Raw genomic sequence first — 13059 nt, forward strand, 5'->3', positions numbered from 1 at the left:
GCGGGACGCGGCGCGGCGGCCATTGTGCGCTCAGGGCGGGCGGGGCGGCGCATGCGCAGGGGCGGGCGGCGCATGCGCAGGGGCGGGCGCGAGGCCGGGAGGAGGCCGGGCAGGAGGGAGGCAGGGCCGGCGGAGCCTCCGCCCTCGGCGCCACGGGGCTGCGCAGGGCCGAGCGGCGGCGCCGGAGCTTCCTCTGCCGCCTGCTGCGCGACACGGGCCGGGGCCGCGGCGCCGCGCGCCTGCCCGCCTACACCTGCTGGTACCGCCGGGGGGCCCCCATCGTCCTGCGCCGGGGGCCCGCGAGCCCCGCTTTGCCCTCTGCCCCGGCCCCCCACCTGCCCCATCCCCCCCACGGGGCAGCCCGCAAGCCCCGCTTTGCCCCCGGCCCCGGCCCCCCCCACCGGGCGCCCCGCTGAGCCCCGCTTTTGCCGCCCCGCAGGGACAGCCAGTTCAGCCCCGACACGCCGCGGCTCGTCTCCCGCCGGGCGCTGTGCACGGGCCAGAAGGAGGGCGCGCTGCTCACCACGTGCCGCCGGCTGCGCCTGCGGAAGCCGCCGCCCTGGTGCCACGAGTGAAGACGGCGGCGGAGGCCGGGGCGCCTTCCCCGCGGGCCCCGGCGGATCGGCAGGCCTGCCCGGCCGGGCCCTGAGCAGCGGCGGGTGCGGGGCCTTCCCCGTGGTGGCCCCGCTGGAGCCGGCCTCCCGGCCTCGGTGCGATTCGCGGCAATAAAACGGCAATGCTCTGGCTTCTCGCCTCCGACTGAACTTGCCTCTCCGCGCTGGCAAACCGGCGGCTTGGTCGAGTTCTGTGCTGCGGCCCACTCAGGGTAGGGCTATACCACTGTAAGGGAAGGCAGAGCAGGGGATATTCATTCCAAATGTTGTGGGGCCGAGCTGGTCCCCGCGAGTGGCTTCGCAGAATTACTGCCCTTGAGATGCTTTGGAGTACAACTCCCATCCATGAGCACTGGCCCTGCCGGCTGGGGCTCATGGGAGCGGCAGTCCAACACGCCAGGAAGGCACTGAGTTTGAAAGGGTGTCTAAAAAATTGAGATGTGGGTCTGTTCATCAAGCCTCCTGAAGTACCAGCAAGGACCTGAACTATGTAACCTTTGTGCCCTTGGTTGGCTCAGACTTTCTAATTCCATCCTGGACCATCAAAATGCCATTTTAAAGGTTTCCACATCTTGCTGTGAAAGAGGGGAAAAAAAAACCTACGGAAGCAATGAAAGCTTTAAGGGCCCTTTAGTCTGTGAGACATATAATTACCATCTTATTAGCAAGCCCAGGGGGCCCCAATAGGCTTCTCTTGAATTGGGGGGGGGGGTTGAACCAGATTTATGGAGCACATAAAAGCACACCTTAAACCTTTCCCACAGCAGCTGCCCAGAAAGACGGAGCTGTTTATCAGCCCAAGCCCACGATACTATTCAGAAGCAAAAGACAGAAGTGTCTCTCCGGAAATTTCAGCCTTACCTTTTTCTCTCCCTGCCAACCCCCAATAAAACCATTTTCCCAGCAAATAATCTCCAAATAATCTGAGGTTATTCACTTCTCAGAGGGAGAAGAAGTCTTTCAAAGTCTGGCTGTCTCACAGGGACCCCAAGTCGGGGGAGTGGGGCGGGAGAAAGAGGCTTCTCGCCCCGTTGAGAATTGCAGCCACTGAAAAGGTGGGCCCTATTCCAGCGGGTTCTTGGGAGGCTGGCGCAGCACATGGAAATGATGGACCACATTCACAAAGCCGTAAGAACGTGATTTAAATGTGATTTTTCTCCCGTAAAAGCATGCACAGTTAAAAGATGCAGCAGCTTGTTTTAATGGAGCAGTCTACACGATTTCCTGGCAGTCCCCAGGCAAAACACAGCGCCCCCCCCCCCCCCGACAGACATGACATCAGCTCTCAAGGAGTTAAGCAGGCCTCCCTCAGCCTGGCAGAAGCGCAGGCCAGAGGCTGGGGATGATGGGTGCTACAGTCCAACACATCTGCCAGGCAGGGAAAAGCCGCGACGAAAGACACGGAGTTCAAAGAATGGCAGTGGTTTTCTTGCGAAGGCGACAAAAGTGGTTTAGGCTGAACCTGATGGGTACCTCTGATCGGCCGGGCCTGCCCAGGCTACGCAGAAGGTTTTGTGGTATTTCGGTCTGCGAACCACGCCTGGCTTTTGTCAGCTGCCATTGCCTGTGTGGAGGAAGAAAAGCCGGGGAGCCACATGTCAGGAAGAGCCATTGGCGAGGAGTTCCCCGCCGGAAAGAGGCCAAGGACACCAAGGAAATTGATGAACGGCAGCCCGTCGTGGTGGGTGCAGAAGGGCCGAGCCCCTGTGCTCCTACAACTTTTCCCGCCTTGCCTAGTTCGAGCGGCCTTTGAGAAGCCGACTGAGAAGCTGCTCTGCACTGAGAACTCTGTGAATTTATTATTTATGTATTTATTTAAACAACTTGTATGCAATTTCTTATTCAAGTTTCTAGACCTCTTTGTGCTGGGCATTAATGGCACCCGTTCAGTGAAAACTGAGGTTCTTTTCTGTTTTAAAAGAAAGAAGTTGCCCATTTTTGTTTTGGAAGGGAGGATTATCCTGGAAGGCGATGGAACGGTTGGCAGCAGCTTGGCCTTGGAAGGGACCATGGGAGAAGTAGGGATCTTTAAGAGAGCCATCCCCAGCCTGGCTCCCTTTAGCTTTTTGGACCACAGCTCCCAGCATTCCTCACCCCGGCCATGCCAGCTGGGACTGATGGGAGCTGACATGCAGAGCACACTTGCAAAAAAATACAGCTCTCGGGATTCATTCAGGGCACTGAAAAGTCCCTGGCAAATTAGTAATCGCGAAAAGATGCCCACTTACCTCGTCCAAGAGCTTCCCAGCATTTGGGTCCACCTGGGAGAGCTCGCGGAAGGCCTTTTCTCCCACAAAGCAAATTTCGTGGCCGTCCTAAAGTGGCGAAAGGGAGAGGGAGAGGAAAGGAAGGGTTTTCGCAACACAGCCGGACGTCCAGAAGCCCAGACAGTAACTGAATCGGCAAATAATTCCGGTTGCTTCTCTTTCCCCTGCACCTCTGCATTTGTCACAGTGCTGGAAGACCGACGAGACGGGTGGAGAAACGAGCGGCTCGAAACCGGGCGGGAGATGCCGAAGCTTAGGTCTCGGCACGAAGGCGATGGCACGCGCCCAAGGGGGGCTGTGGGGAGCGTGGAAGTGGCACAGCATCTTCAAGAAGCCGTCCTGCAGAGCTTCCCTCAGAGGTTCGGGGGTCTTTTCCCTCCAACCTAGGGCTAGCTCCCCTCGGAGGCACACTGGGATGAGTCCGCATGCTGCTTTTGAGGATACGCTGCCCTACTGAAGTGTGTTTTAAATGTGGTTTTAATGTTTGCATGTTCGCTGTGTTGGGATATTTAAGCAGTATAGGAATATCGCAAATTCCTGCAGAGGGTAGAACTGAAAACCCGATTCCCACCTCTGCAGTGGAGGAGACATCTCTCTGGCCATTCAGTCTGCTGCCCTGGTGGACCCTCCATAGCCAGAGAGAATCTACCACTGATTGTCAGCATGGGTTAGGTGTCCTTGGGCCGCACCCTGCAGGGCTCCCCTTCCCCCCCGTCCGTGTTGGATGCACAGAGGGGTATTTCTGTTCGGGTACTCACAGGATCCGCCAAGATGACCACTTGCACTGTGGCTTTTCCCGGCGTGTCCAGGCTCACAAGGGGCGTCAGGATCTTCTGGTTCTCCTTCTTCATCAGGGCCTCCAGATGGGGCAGCTGGAGGGCCGAGAAGGTTGGTTGGCGGTGGAGAGAACAGCAGCCCCAGAGAAAGGAAGGCACCGTTACCCGGCTGGGTCATGTCCCATGGTGCAAAACGGCATCTCGGAATAGGTCCTGCAGACCTTGCTGCACGCTAAGCAAGACCCTTGCCCATATTTCCCAGGACTCAAGTGCTGACCCAGCGGAAGAATCTTGAGCAATTCGCCTCTAATTAAAAACGCTCCCATGTTATCACCCTGGTTTTCCTTTGTACTTCTTTGTTATCTGCCTTAGGCACTGTTTTGAGAAGAAAGCAGGATATAAACTCCCTACGTTAACCACGGGTGGTCTGTTTGCGGCCCTCCAAATGTTTTGGCTTACAGTTCCCATCAGCCCCTCTAAAGCAGCGGGTACCCTGGAAAGATTATTTAACTGACGTCCCCCAGAAGGCCTCACCTCTTCCTCGGGGCAAGAGAAGGCGATCCTCCCAAAGGCTGTCCCATGGTCCACAGCTTGCCCGATTCCTTGCAGTTCCAGTTTGCACTGAAAAGGGAACAAAACAGCTTTGCGAAGAATTTGCCAAAGAAAACATTTTGGGGTCACCGCTGATCCGTGTCTCGCATGAGGAACAGCCTAATGGCCATTCCTGTTCCATCTATTCCCCAGGTGTCTTTCGTGTGTCTTCCGCAGGGGGTGTGGGTGAAATGGTCTAAAGAGACACAACTAGCTATATTTTATTGCCAAAAATAGTGGTGTGGCCAAGGACTGCTGATTTTAGGAAGCAATTTGAACTTTCGTCCTTCAAGTCGGCATAAAGCAACTTCAGTGGATTCCGATTTTGTTTGCCGGAGGCTTTAGCTCCAGCATGTGGCTTCTGAGCGGCTTAGGTGGCCCATAGCTCACCATGGCTGCTTGTTTTAGAAAATAATAAGAAAGGTTTGTGCAGCGAGTAACACCAAGCAGCAGAGGGCCGGTTTCGAGAGCTCCCCGAGCGACATTCGAAAGTGACTCTGCATCCACTCAGGTCCCACCTGGTTCTCCGCGTAGCCAAGCAGAGCTTTTTGCTGGCTCTCATCCGTCTCATACACCTTCATGCTCAGCAGCCTGGACCAGTAGTCAATGGATTTTGGCAGGCTGGACACAGCCAGGGTGACCTTCAGCACTGGATCTGGAAAAACACACAACCTTGGAGTGGACTTCATCGCAGAGTGTGGCCTTCCCTCCCTGGCAGAAAAGTTGACATGGAAGCCAACACTTTCCCTCTTTTGAAGCCCTTCAGCAGAGCGGATATGAGGGTCCTATCTATCTATCTATCTATCTATCTATCTATCAACTATCTATCTATCTATTTAAACATTTCTATGCCGCCCCTTGCCGAAGCCTCGGGGCGGCTTACAACACAATAAGATACAATAAAATACAAAAATAACAATATAAAATTAAAATTAACAATATAAAATAAATAAAAAATATAAAAGAAGTCTGCCCCAGATCTGAGACGCAGGTAAACTGCCTTTAAACTCGGAGGTTTGGCACGATTTCTTCGTTCAAAGTAATTTTACGCCACTCCTGAGCCAAAAATAATCACCCAGTTTACGTATCTACAGTAAAACAAGCAACCCCAGCCTTCTGGCTTGCAAATTAAAAAGACGACAAACAAGGGAAAAGGGAGCGGGAGGAAAAGGGGGAAATGATTAATGCCTTGTTTTTCCCATCCTCCTGCACAACCGCCAGAAAACCTCCTGAGAAACATCAGGGATCAGACGGCTGCTTCTCTGCCCCCTTCCCCAGGTGAGCCCAGCGCAATCCAAGGGACACAGCGCCACAAACAGGTGCGAATGAGACTCCTCACACCATACAGGTAAGCATGACTTTTACCTTCCTTCACCGGGTGTCTGTCTTCCAGCCAAAATTTGTATCCACCCGGGGCTTCTACTTGGTAGATGTCTGCAGAGACCTCTTTGAGTGGCCACTGCATCCTCCGGGCAGCGCCCACTGCCTGGCTGGACACAACCGTCATTCCCTGTCCAGGGCAGGGAAAAGCATCAACACCACACAGAGAAACAAACACGCTTGCTGTAGGCGGGAGCCTCTCTCAGAGACAAACCCAAACACTGCAGTGCCTACCAGAAAATCGTTCCCGAGGCGGTACTCTCCAACGCTGTAGTTGTAGGTTAGCTCCGCGACAAAGTGGCTGTCCTCTGGACCATAGCCCACCATTGTTTTGCTCCATTTGCCATCATAGGGACTAGAAACACAAACACCACAATTCTCATTTAATAAGAGAAACAGAAAAAGCACCCGCCAACTTCCTCAGCACACTGCTCACACACTGAGATTCCAACAGTTTCCCTGGTTAGCTCTGAAAGCAGAAGTCTGGAAAATTCTGGCTCATCGTGCCGTGAAGCCATTGTTCGGATAATCCCTTACAAGCCCCGGCTTTGGCGAGAAAGAGGCAAGATGGAGGAAACTCACCCGTTACAGGTAGCCTTGCAGCCTTCTTCAAACTCTTCATGTCTTAGAACCTGGAGGGTCGAGCACAAGCAAGCAGTTAACATGCAGCTCAGGGCTAGAGAAAGGCCAGGGGCGCAAAGCCTCCTTCAGCCCAAGGGGCAAATTGCCTTTTGGGGCAGCACTCAGGGGCCACAGTCCAGCCAAAGGACCAAAGCCGCTAGCCCGCTTTAGCTTCAAGTCTTGCTACCAGTACCTGGGCCTTGAAAGAGCCATTTCAAACTTTCAGAAAAGTGGACAAACATGTTAATACAGGGAAATCTGTGGACTGCGGTCAAACGGGCAGGGCAAACGGGGAGGTCTAAACTTGCTGTACACTCCTGCATCTAGGGGTGTTCCCTCTGTTTCTTCCCCAGGTGAGCCTTCTTTTAAGGGCATAACCCCTTGGCCACCCTCCCACCCCCGGAAGCAAAGCCTAAAGCTAAACATGCGTCCACACTTTCCTACAGGTCAGCCCCGTATCATATAGTGGAACCCTGTGCTGCTCTGGAGAAAAATTTTTTCAGATTCATATATACACCCTCATAATAATTAAAAAAAACCTTCATACTTGCCATTTCTGCATGCAATTCTATTTCAGCAAAGTACTTTGGAATATTCTCATTTTCATTATTAATTGTACATGCATCTAGCCTGCCTTGGGAGCCCTTTCTGCAAACCACAAGGTGGAGCAGAAATCATAGAATAGCAGAGTTGGAAGGCACGAAGAAGACCATTCGGTTCAACCCCCTGCTCTTGCAGGTCACCAATTTACACCATCCCACTCAGATAAATATTTTTGATAGATTTTTTTAAAAATCCTAAGTTTGATTTCTGGAATTTCCAGTTGGAGAGAAAAAACATGAATGTATCGTTTCAGTTTGTTCATTAAAGAGTCCTTTCTCATGAAGGCCTCCAGTGTCCTCCATTCATGCTGATCCAGCAGTAAATGACTTTCTGCAAACTGCGATCAAGCGAAGCTGCTGCGTGTATGTTACATATGCACGCAAACAGATCTTATTGCAAGGCCATGCACAGATTAATCAGAGAATACCTTTGCTATATTATCTATGCTCACACAGAAAAATGTATAGATGTCCAATTAAAAATACACGCTGCATTCCCTCAAGAAAACACTGACAAAAAGGCAGGCGCCGCCCTAGCGGAAGACAGGCCTCGAAGGGCCCGCCATGGCTAGCTGCTCTGGAACAACGCCTTCCTGCGGCTTTTGGCTCCCCGGGCACCCGTAGTTGCTGACGCCCCCCTCCCCCGGCCTTGCTTCCGAAGTCACTTAGGGCCGGAGGCGCCTGCGACACTCACGCGCATGCCCAGTATCTCCCGATAGAAACGCGCCGTCTGAGCGCGGTCCCCGACTTTGAACACGAAGTGCAGCGCGCGCCGCGCCTTCATTTTGCTTCCCTCGCTTCCCTCACAAACTGAGCACAAAGCCGAACCTTCGCCTGGCCTTCCTTTTCAGAAGGGGAGCTTGCACTTCCGGCGCGGTTATGACGTGTCGCGGCTGCGCACGCGCCGCTCCGCTTCTGTGCGACTCTATGGTCGAGAGGCCATTTTTATCGGGAAAGGGACGCCGTCGCCGTTGGCAACGGGAGCCTCGCGAGGCCGCTCGACAAGATGGCGGCCCTGGTGAGGACCGCGCGGGCGGCTGCGCTGCTGGTGCCGAGGCCGGCCTGGGGCAGCGCGGCGGCTGGCCGGAGGCGGGTGCGCGCGCTGAGGAGGAGCCCCGTCCGCGTGCTGCCCTCGATCGCGCAGGCGCGGGAGCAGCAGCAGCAGAAGGGCGTCCTCCCCGGGGCCCGGCCCGCGCCGAAGCCCCGGGCCCGGCCCGGCCCGGCGGAGAAGGCCCCCCAGGAAGCGCAGGAGGCAAAGGAGCAGGAGGTGGAGCTTCGTTACGAGCGGGTCGGGCCGGGCGACAAAAGGCTGAGGTAAAACCTGTCTGCGCGGGCGCGCAAAGCATCATGGGAACTGTAGTTTTGGCTGGGAGGAGATGCCGCGCGCGTCCCCCCAAAACAAGCCATTCCTGGAGCTGGTGTGTAGTTCTGGATTCTGGGAGGGGGAGCCGCGACGCGCAGCAGCCGGAGGTGTGGGTGCGATGCATGCTGGGAGCTGTATTTCTCAGCCCAGAGGGAGCCTGGAAACTGCAACTCCCGAAAGCCCTTGCGGCTGGGCCGTCGAGCCGGTCCGAAGGCGCGCTCGAAATCAGCGTTCCCAAAATCCCCGGCCAAGCCGGCTGTTGAGTTTTCCACAAGCGTGTCCATTCGGGAGAATGGCCAGCCTGGCACCTCTGCCCATGGGCCATGTCAGCTGGGGCTTATGGTAGTTGTAGTGCACGTGACCTGGATATCCCCAGGCTGTCCCTACCCCAGATAACACATAAAAGCCAGAGGAAGCAGCCGAGCAAGATTTAAATTTTGATTTTTATCCCAGTCCTCCTGTAAGGACCTTAGAACCCTCTTCCTGAACCTTTGCAGCATTTGGGTAGTGATAGGGCAGGAAGACCACTGATATCCAGGGGGAGTAGCACAACCCCCCTTCGGGGGGGGGGGCAGATCTTGCTGCAGGTGTGTTTTCCTGATATCTCTGAACCATAAACTGGGGCCTGCTGGACTTGCTCTAGTGAAGCGGGTTCTTTCTTCTTGAATTATTTGTTAAGCATTATTTTTTTGGCAGCAAGGTGGTGACGATCGCAAAGTCGAGGGCGTTCCGTGAGAGGCACGGGAAAATCCTCCTAGAAGGCCAGCGGCTCATCGCCGACGCGCTGGAGGCTGGGGCCATCCCCCAGATGCTCTTCTTCAGCAACCTCGGCTACGTGAAGGAGCTGCCAGTGGCCAAACTGAAAAAAGCCAGCCTCATCAAGGTGAAGTTCAAAGACCTGAAAGCCTGGTCTGATGTCACTGCTCCTCAGGGGGTGCTTGGTAAGTTGACACCCTGGAAGCAGCCCTTGGACCAAGTGTGAGGGCAGGGAACTGTGAAGAGAAGGGAACGACCTTCAGGGGCCGCTACTGTCACGCTCCTTCCTGGGAATCTGTTGGAACAGGATGTCTCTGCGCAGCATCCAAAGCTCAATGTCTTTTGGAAGTTCTCTTGAGTGGAAGCCTATAAACGCTGCCAGTCCAGCCCTAAAGTTTGGACAAGAGCAGGACTGCTCGCCCCATGCTCACGCTCTCCCTTTTCTTACCTCTCCGGATTTCCCCCACACCTCATTCATTCTGCTGTGTCCTGCCTCACTGCTCCTGGGCCCCACCTCCCCTCCCCGCCAGTCTCTTTCTCCTCATCCAGCCTGCCCCCTCCCCTGGCCAGTGTGCTCCCCAAAATATTTGGACCGTGTCCTCAGTTGCATGGGGTCCTAATGCAAAGCCGTGGTTGGGGGCTCTTTCTAGGCTCCGAGCTGAGGTGCCCTCAGGAGTACGGCTTTCCCCGGCAGGCTGCCAGCCCTTTGACCTCCCCCTGCTCTGATTTTGTGGCGGGACGTTGAGGGAAAACCGTCTCCCTCCGTTTCCTCAGGAATCTTTTCCAGACCGGACCACTCTAAAATGACTTACCCGGAAGTCAAGCCGCAGCACGTGCTGCCCCTCTCCCTGATCTGCGACAACGTCCGCGACCCGGGGAACCTGGGCACCATCCTGAGATCGGCGGCTGGAGCCGGCTGCAGCAAGGTCTTGCTAGTCAAAGGTGAGGCGCAGGCGCGGTTTGGGGTGGGGGCTTGTGCCTGGGGAGGACGGGCGTAAAACGGCGTTGCCTTGCAAGCGAGGCAGGGGGGTTCGACCGGGGCTGCGGTGCATTCCCTCCCCGGGGAGGAAGCGGGCCTTGCCGACACCCGAGCCAGTCCAAGACTCCTTTACACGGTCCCTGGGCCCCTTCCCAAAGCAGCGGACTCGTGCAGGGAAAATGTCCACAGCGACGCCCGAGCGAGGCGAGGGCCAACAAGCAGGGTTGCAGGGCCTTTCTCAGTGCCTGCAGGAGCCCCAGCCCTCCGTGGGGTCCCGGCATGGGCCATTCGGGAAAAGCCCTTCCGCAGGCGCCTGGCCGCTCACTGCCCTGCAACCGGGGCGGGTGAGGAAGGCGTCCCACACAGAGTAGAGCTGGTGAAGAGGGGATGTTGCTAGAGGACGGTGCTGCCCCGCTTGCTGCCGATTCATACGGCTTGGCTGCCCCGCCCGCGCCCTTCTCACCATGAGCTGGTCGTCTCCTTTCCCCCGTCAGGCTGCGTGGATGCCTGGGAGCCCAAAGTGCTCCGGGCAGGCATGGGTGCTCACTTCCGCCTCCCCATCATCTCGAACCTGGAGTGGGAGGTCGTGCCGAACTACCTTCTCCTCGGAAGCTGTGTGCATGTGGCCGACAGCGTCCAGCCCGAGGCAGAGCCGGTCAGCCCCGCGGCCAGCAGCCACGGCTGGGTCTCCAGTCCTTCCCATCGGAAGGCCAAGATGACCCAGTCTGACGGCGGCGGCGGCAATGCGGAAGGCGCCCAAGAGGAAGAAATGCTTTCGCTGGAAAGCTGCCATTACGGCGAGCAATGGACGGACGGACCCACAGCCCTGGTCATCGGTGGGGAGACGCTCGGCGTGAGCACCGCTGCACAGAAGCTGGCCAAGAGCACGGGCGGGAGGCGGCTGCACATCCCGGTGGTCCCCGGGGTGGACAGCTTGAACTGCGCCATGGCCGCCAGCATCCTGCTCTTCGAGGCGAAGCGACAGCTGCAGCTCCCAGGAACGAGCCGTACCGCCGAGCTGCAGCTGAACTCCTGAGGGATGTGGACTTGTGAGGCTCGGTCCCTAGCGGGTGGCTTGGGGGAAAAGGCTCGCCTGCGTCTCCAGCGCGCCGCGCCTGCTGCACGGGGGCAGCTGCACAGCGGCAGTGCTGCTTCTCCTCTGGCCCGGCGGAGCAGCTCACCCAGGTCCACGGCCGTCTTGTCGGGTGTGCAAGATGGAGCAGAAGCTGAAGGGAGAAGCGGGCCATCTGTCGCTTCCAGTCGGCAGTTTATGGAAAGGTTTTTTTCCCTGCCACTAAATATTCTGGGGGACAAATCGGCTTGTGTTTCTCACTGTGCCACTTGCAAGGGCAGAAATACCGGTTTCTTTCTCCCTTCTTCTGTTTAAAATAAAAAAATGTCTTGCCTGTGAGAAAACTACCCATTCGGGAAGAATGATTCCTTTTTCCTCTCTCCATGATGCGCAAGTTGCTTCCATGCAGGGAGATGTAAGCGTCGAATGAAGGGAGGGCGTTGTCTCGGGAAGGGCAGTCCAGGCGCAGCTTTCACTGCCTCCGTCCCAGGCCATGCCCAGATCGGTGGGACAAAAAGACACATCAGCCACGCCAGAGCCGCGTCTGCCAGCAGGCGCTTCACAGAGCTGACTTAACCCTCCTGGTTTTCCTGGCAGGCGAGCTGCATGCATGCGGGACGTGTGACTCAGCGACTGGCACGGCCGCCCCGGCGACGGCGTGCTCGGGTTCCATGCCAAAGCCTCCAAGCAGGTGGTCCCTGCTGCCAGACGGCCTCCCGTGGCCCCAGGCTCAGCCAGCCCAGCGTCGCTTCCCGGCCTCTGTCGCTTCCTTCTGCGGAGTGACCTTTCCTCTCGGCCCCTGGGGGGCTGGGTTTGCAAGCACGTCCCACCCCGTGCTTTGAGCAAGAGCCCATCCCCAAACCGGCCCTTCCTTCTCCCGCCCTGCCTTCCCGAGCAGGAGCTCTGAGGGCACTTTGCCCTTGTGCAGGTTGGCTCCTGGGGGGCTTCCCAAGAGCTTGCAATCTGCTTCCACCAAGAGAAGGTGTCTCTCTCTACGCAGAGGCCAGATGTGTGTGGAATACATCTGGATCTTCTCTTTCTCTCCATGCCCATGTTGATAGGAAGGGACAGGGAACAACGGCCCCAAGGCGTCTCCTTGCCTTTTTCCTTTCCCACCGGAACATGCGTGCACCACCGCGCCTTCAACCTTTTGTAACACACGGACGCGGCGCCGTCTGCTTTCCCATCGCCCCCAGAGGAATCGCGCCTGCTGCCAAATGCCGGCAACATCTTTGGAACGGCTTGCCCGGACGAAAACTTCTGTGCATGTCTTCATTAGTCCCGAAAGTAGTTTCTTTCCTAATTATTACCTAGCCAGGCTTGGGTGGGGTGGAATTTCCTGTGGGTTCTTAATCATGGGCCACGCAGGCTGTGCATCTTCCTCTGCCCGGAAGGTGGCAGTGTGTCGGTGCAAGGATTCCCACGTGAGCAGCCGGAGTTTGCATTCTTGCAGCCTCGGCATCTCCCTTTGCTGACGGCATCCAGAAGCGGTTCTGGAACGACGCGGGTGCAGCACCGGGATTTGCTGGCTTCAGCCCAGGCTCTTATCGTGCCGGGCCTCATGGGCCTCGACTCCAAGGGACACGGTCCCTGCGGCAAACCGCTGCAGAGGGTCGCACGGCCGCTTCAGGGCCGGGCAAGGGCCGAATCCGTGCCGAGGGCCCTCAGCGCACCAAGCGGCCGTCTTGGGACGTGGGCGCCACCCCCGGCCTGGCGCAGGCAAGACCATCTCCTCCACCTCTGACGGAAGTGCCACTGGCACGGCTCAGCCCAGCCTTCCCTACCTGCCGCCTTCCAGATGGTTAGGCTGCTGGATGGAGGACACCCGACGGGGGAGGGCTTAGAGGGCCGAACGCAGACGGCTGAACTCTGCATGCAGGGGGCAGCGCTCTGGTAAAGTTCAGAGTGTTTCCCTCCAGCAAGGACAGGGAAAGTGCAATCTTTAAGAGCCTACGAAAGAAAAGGCACAGAGAATCTGGCAGACCATACACAGCATATACCCCACCTTAGAAGAAATGAGCATGCTTTTTTTCTCCTC

General features: G+C 56.8%; 2 protein-coding genes across 2 annotated transcripts; one reads left to right on the plus strand and one right to left on the minus strand.

Moving 5' to 3' along the window:
• Positions 1-1794: 1794 nt before the first annotated feature.
• On the minus strand, positions 1795-7709 carry GLOD4 (glyoxalase domain containing 4). The gene is made up of 9 exons (XM_044430406.1): positions 7546-7709; positions 6211-6260; positions 5863-5983; positions 5614-5758; positions 4767-4903; positions 4192-4278; positions 3640-3753; positions 2843-2929; positions 1795-2178 (listed from the first exon to the last, which is right to left on the minus strand). Exons 1-9 carry the CDS (start codon positions 7633-7635, stop codon positions 2113-2115), a joined length of 897 nt encoding a protein of 298 aa, XP_044286341.1. The 5' UTR covers positions 7636-7709; the 3' UTR covers positions 1795-2112.
• Positions 7710-8075: 366 nt separating this feature from the next.
• Positions 8076-11368, plus strand: MRM3 (mitochondrial rRNA methyltransferase 3). Its single transcript, XM_044430407.1, has 4 exons — positions 8076-8165; positions 8915-9155; positions 9745-9912; positions 10444-11368. The coding sequence occupies exons 2-4, from the start codon at positions 9023-9025 to the stop codon at positions 10983-10985; spliced, it is 843 nt and encodes a 280-aa protein (XP_044286342.1). The 5' UTR covers positions 8076-8165; positions 8915-9022; the 3' UTR covers positions 10986-11368.
• Positions 11369-13059: the final 1691 nt, after the last annotated feature.

Source organism: Varanus komodoensis, unplaced genomic scaffold (assembly GCF_004798865.1).
Source record: "Varanus komodoensis strain SLA01 unplaced genomic scaffold, ASM479886v1 scaffold20_1, whole genome shotgun sequence".
Taxonomy (NCBI): Eukaryota; Metazoa; Chordata; class Lepidosauria; order Squamata; family Varanidae; genus Varanus; species Varanus komodoensis.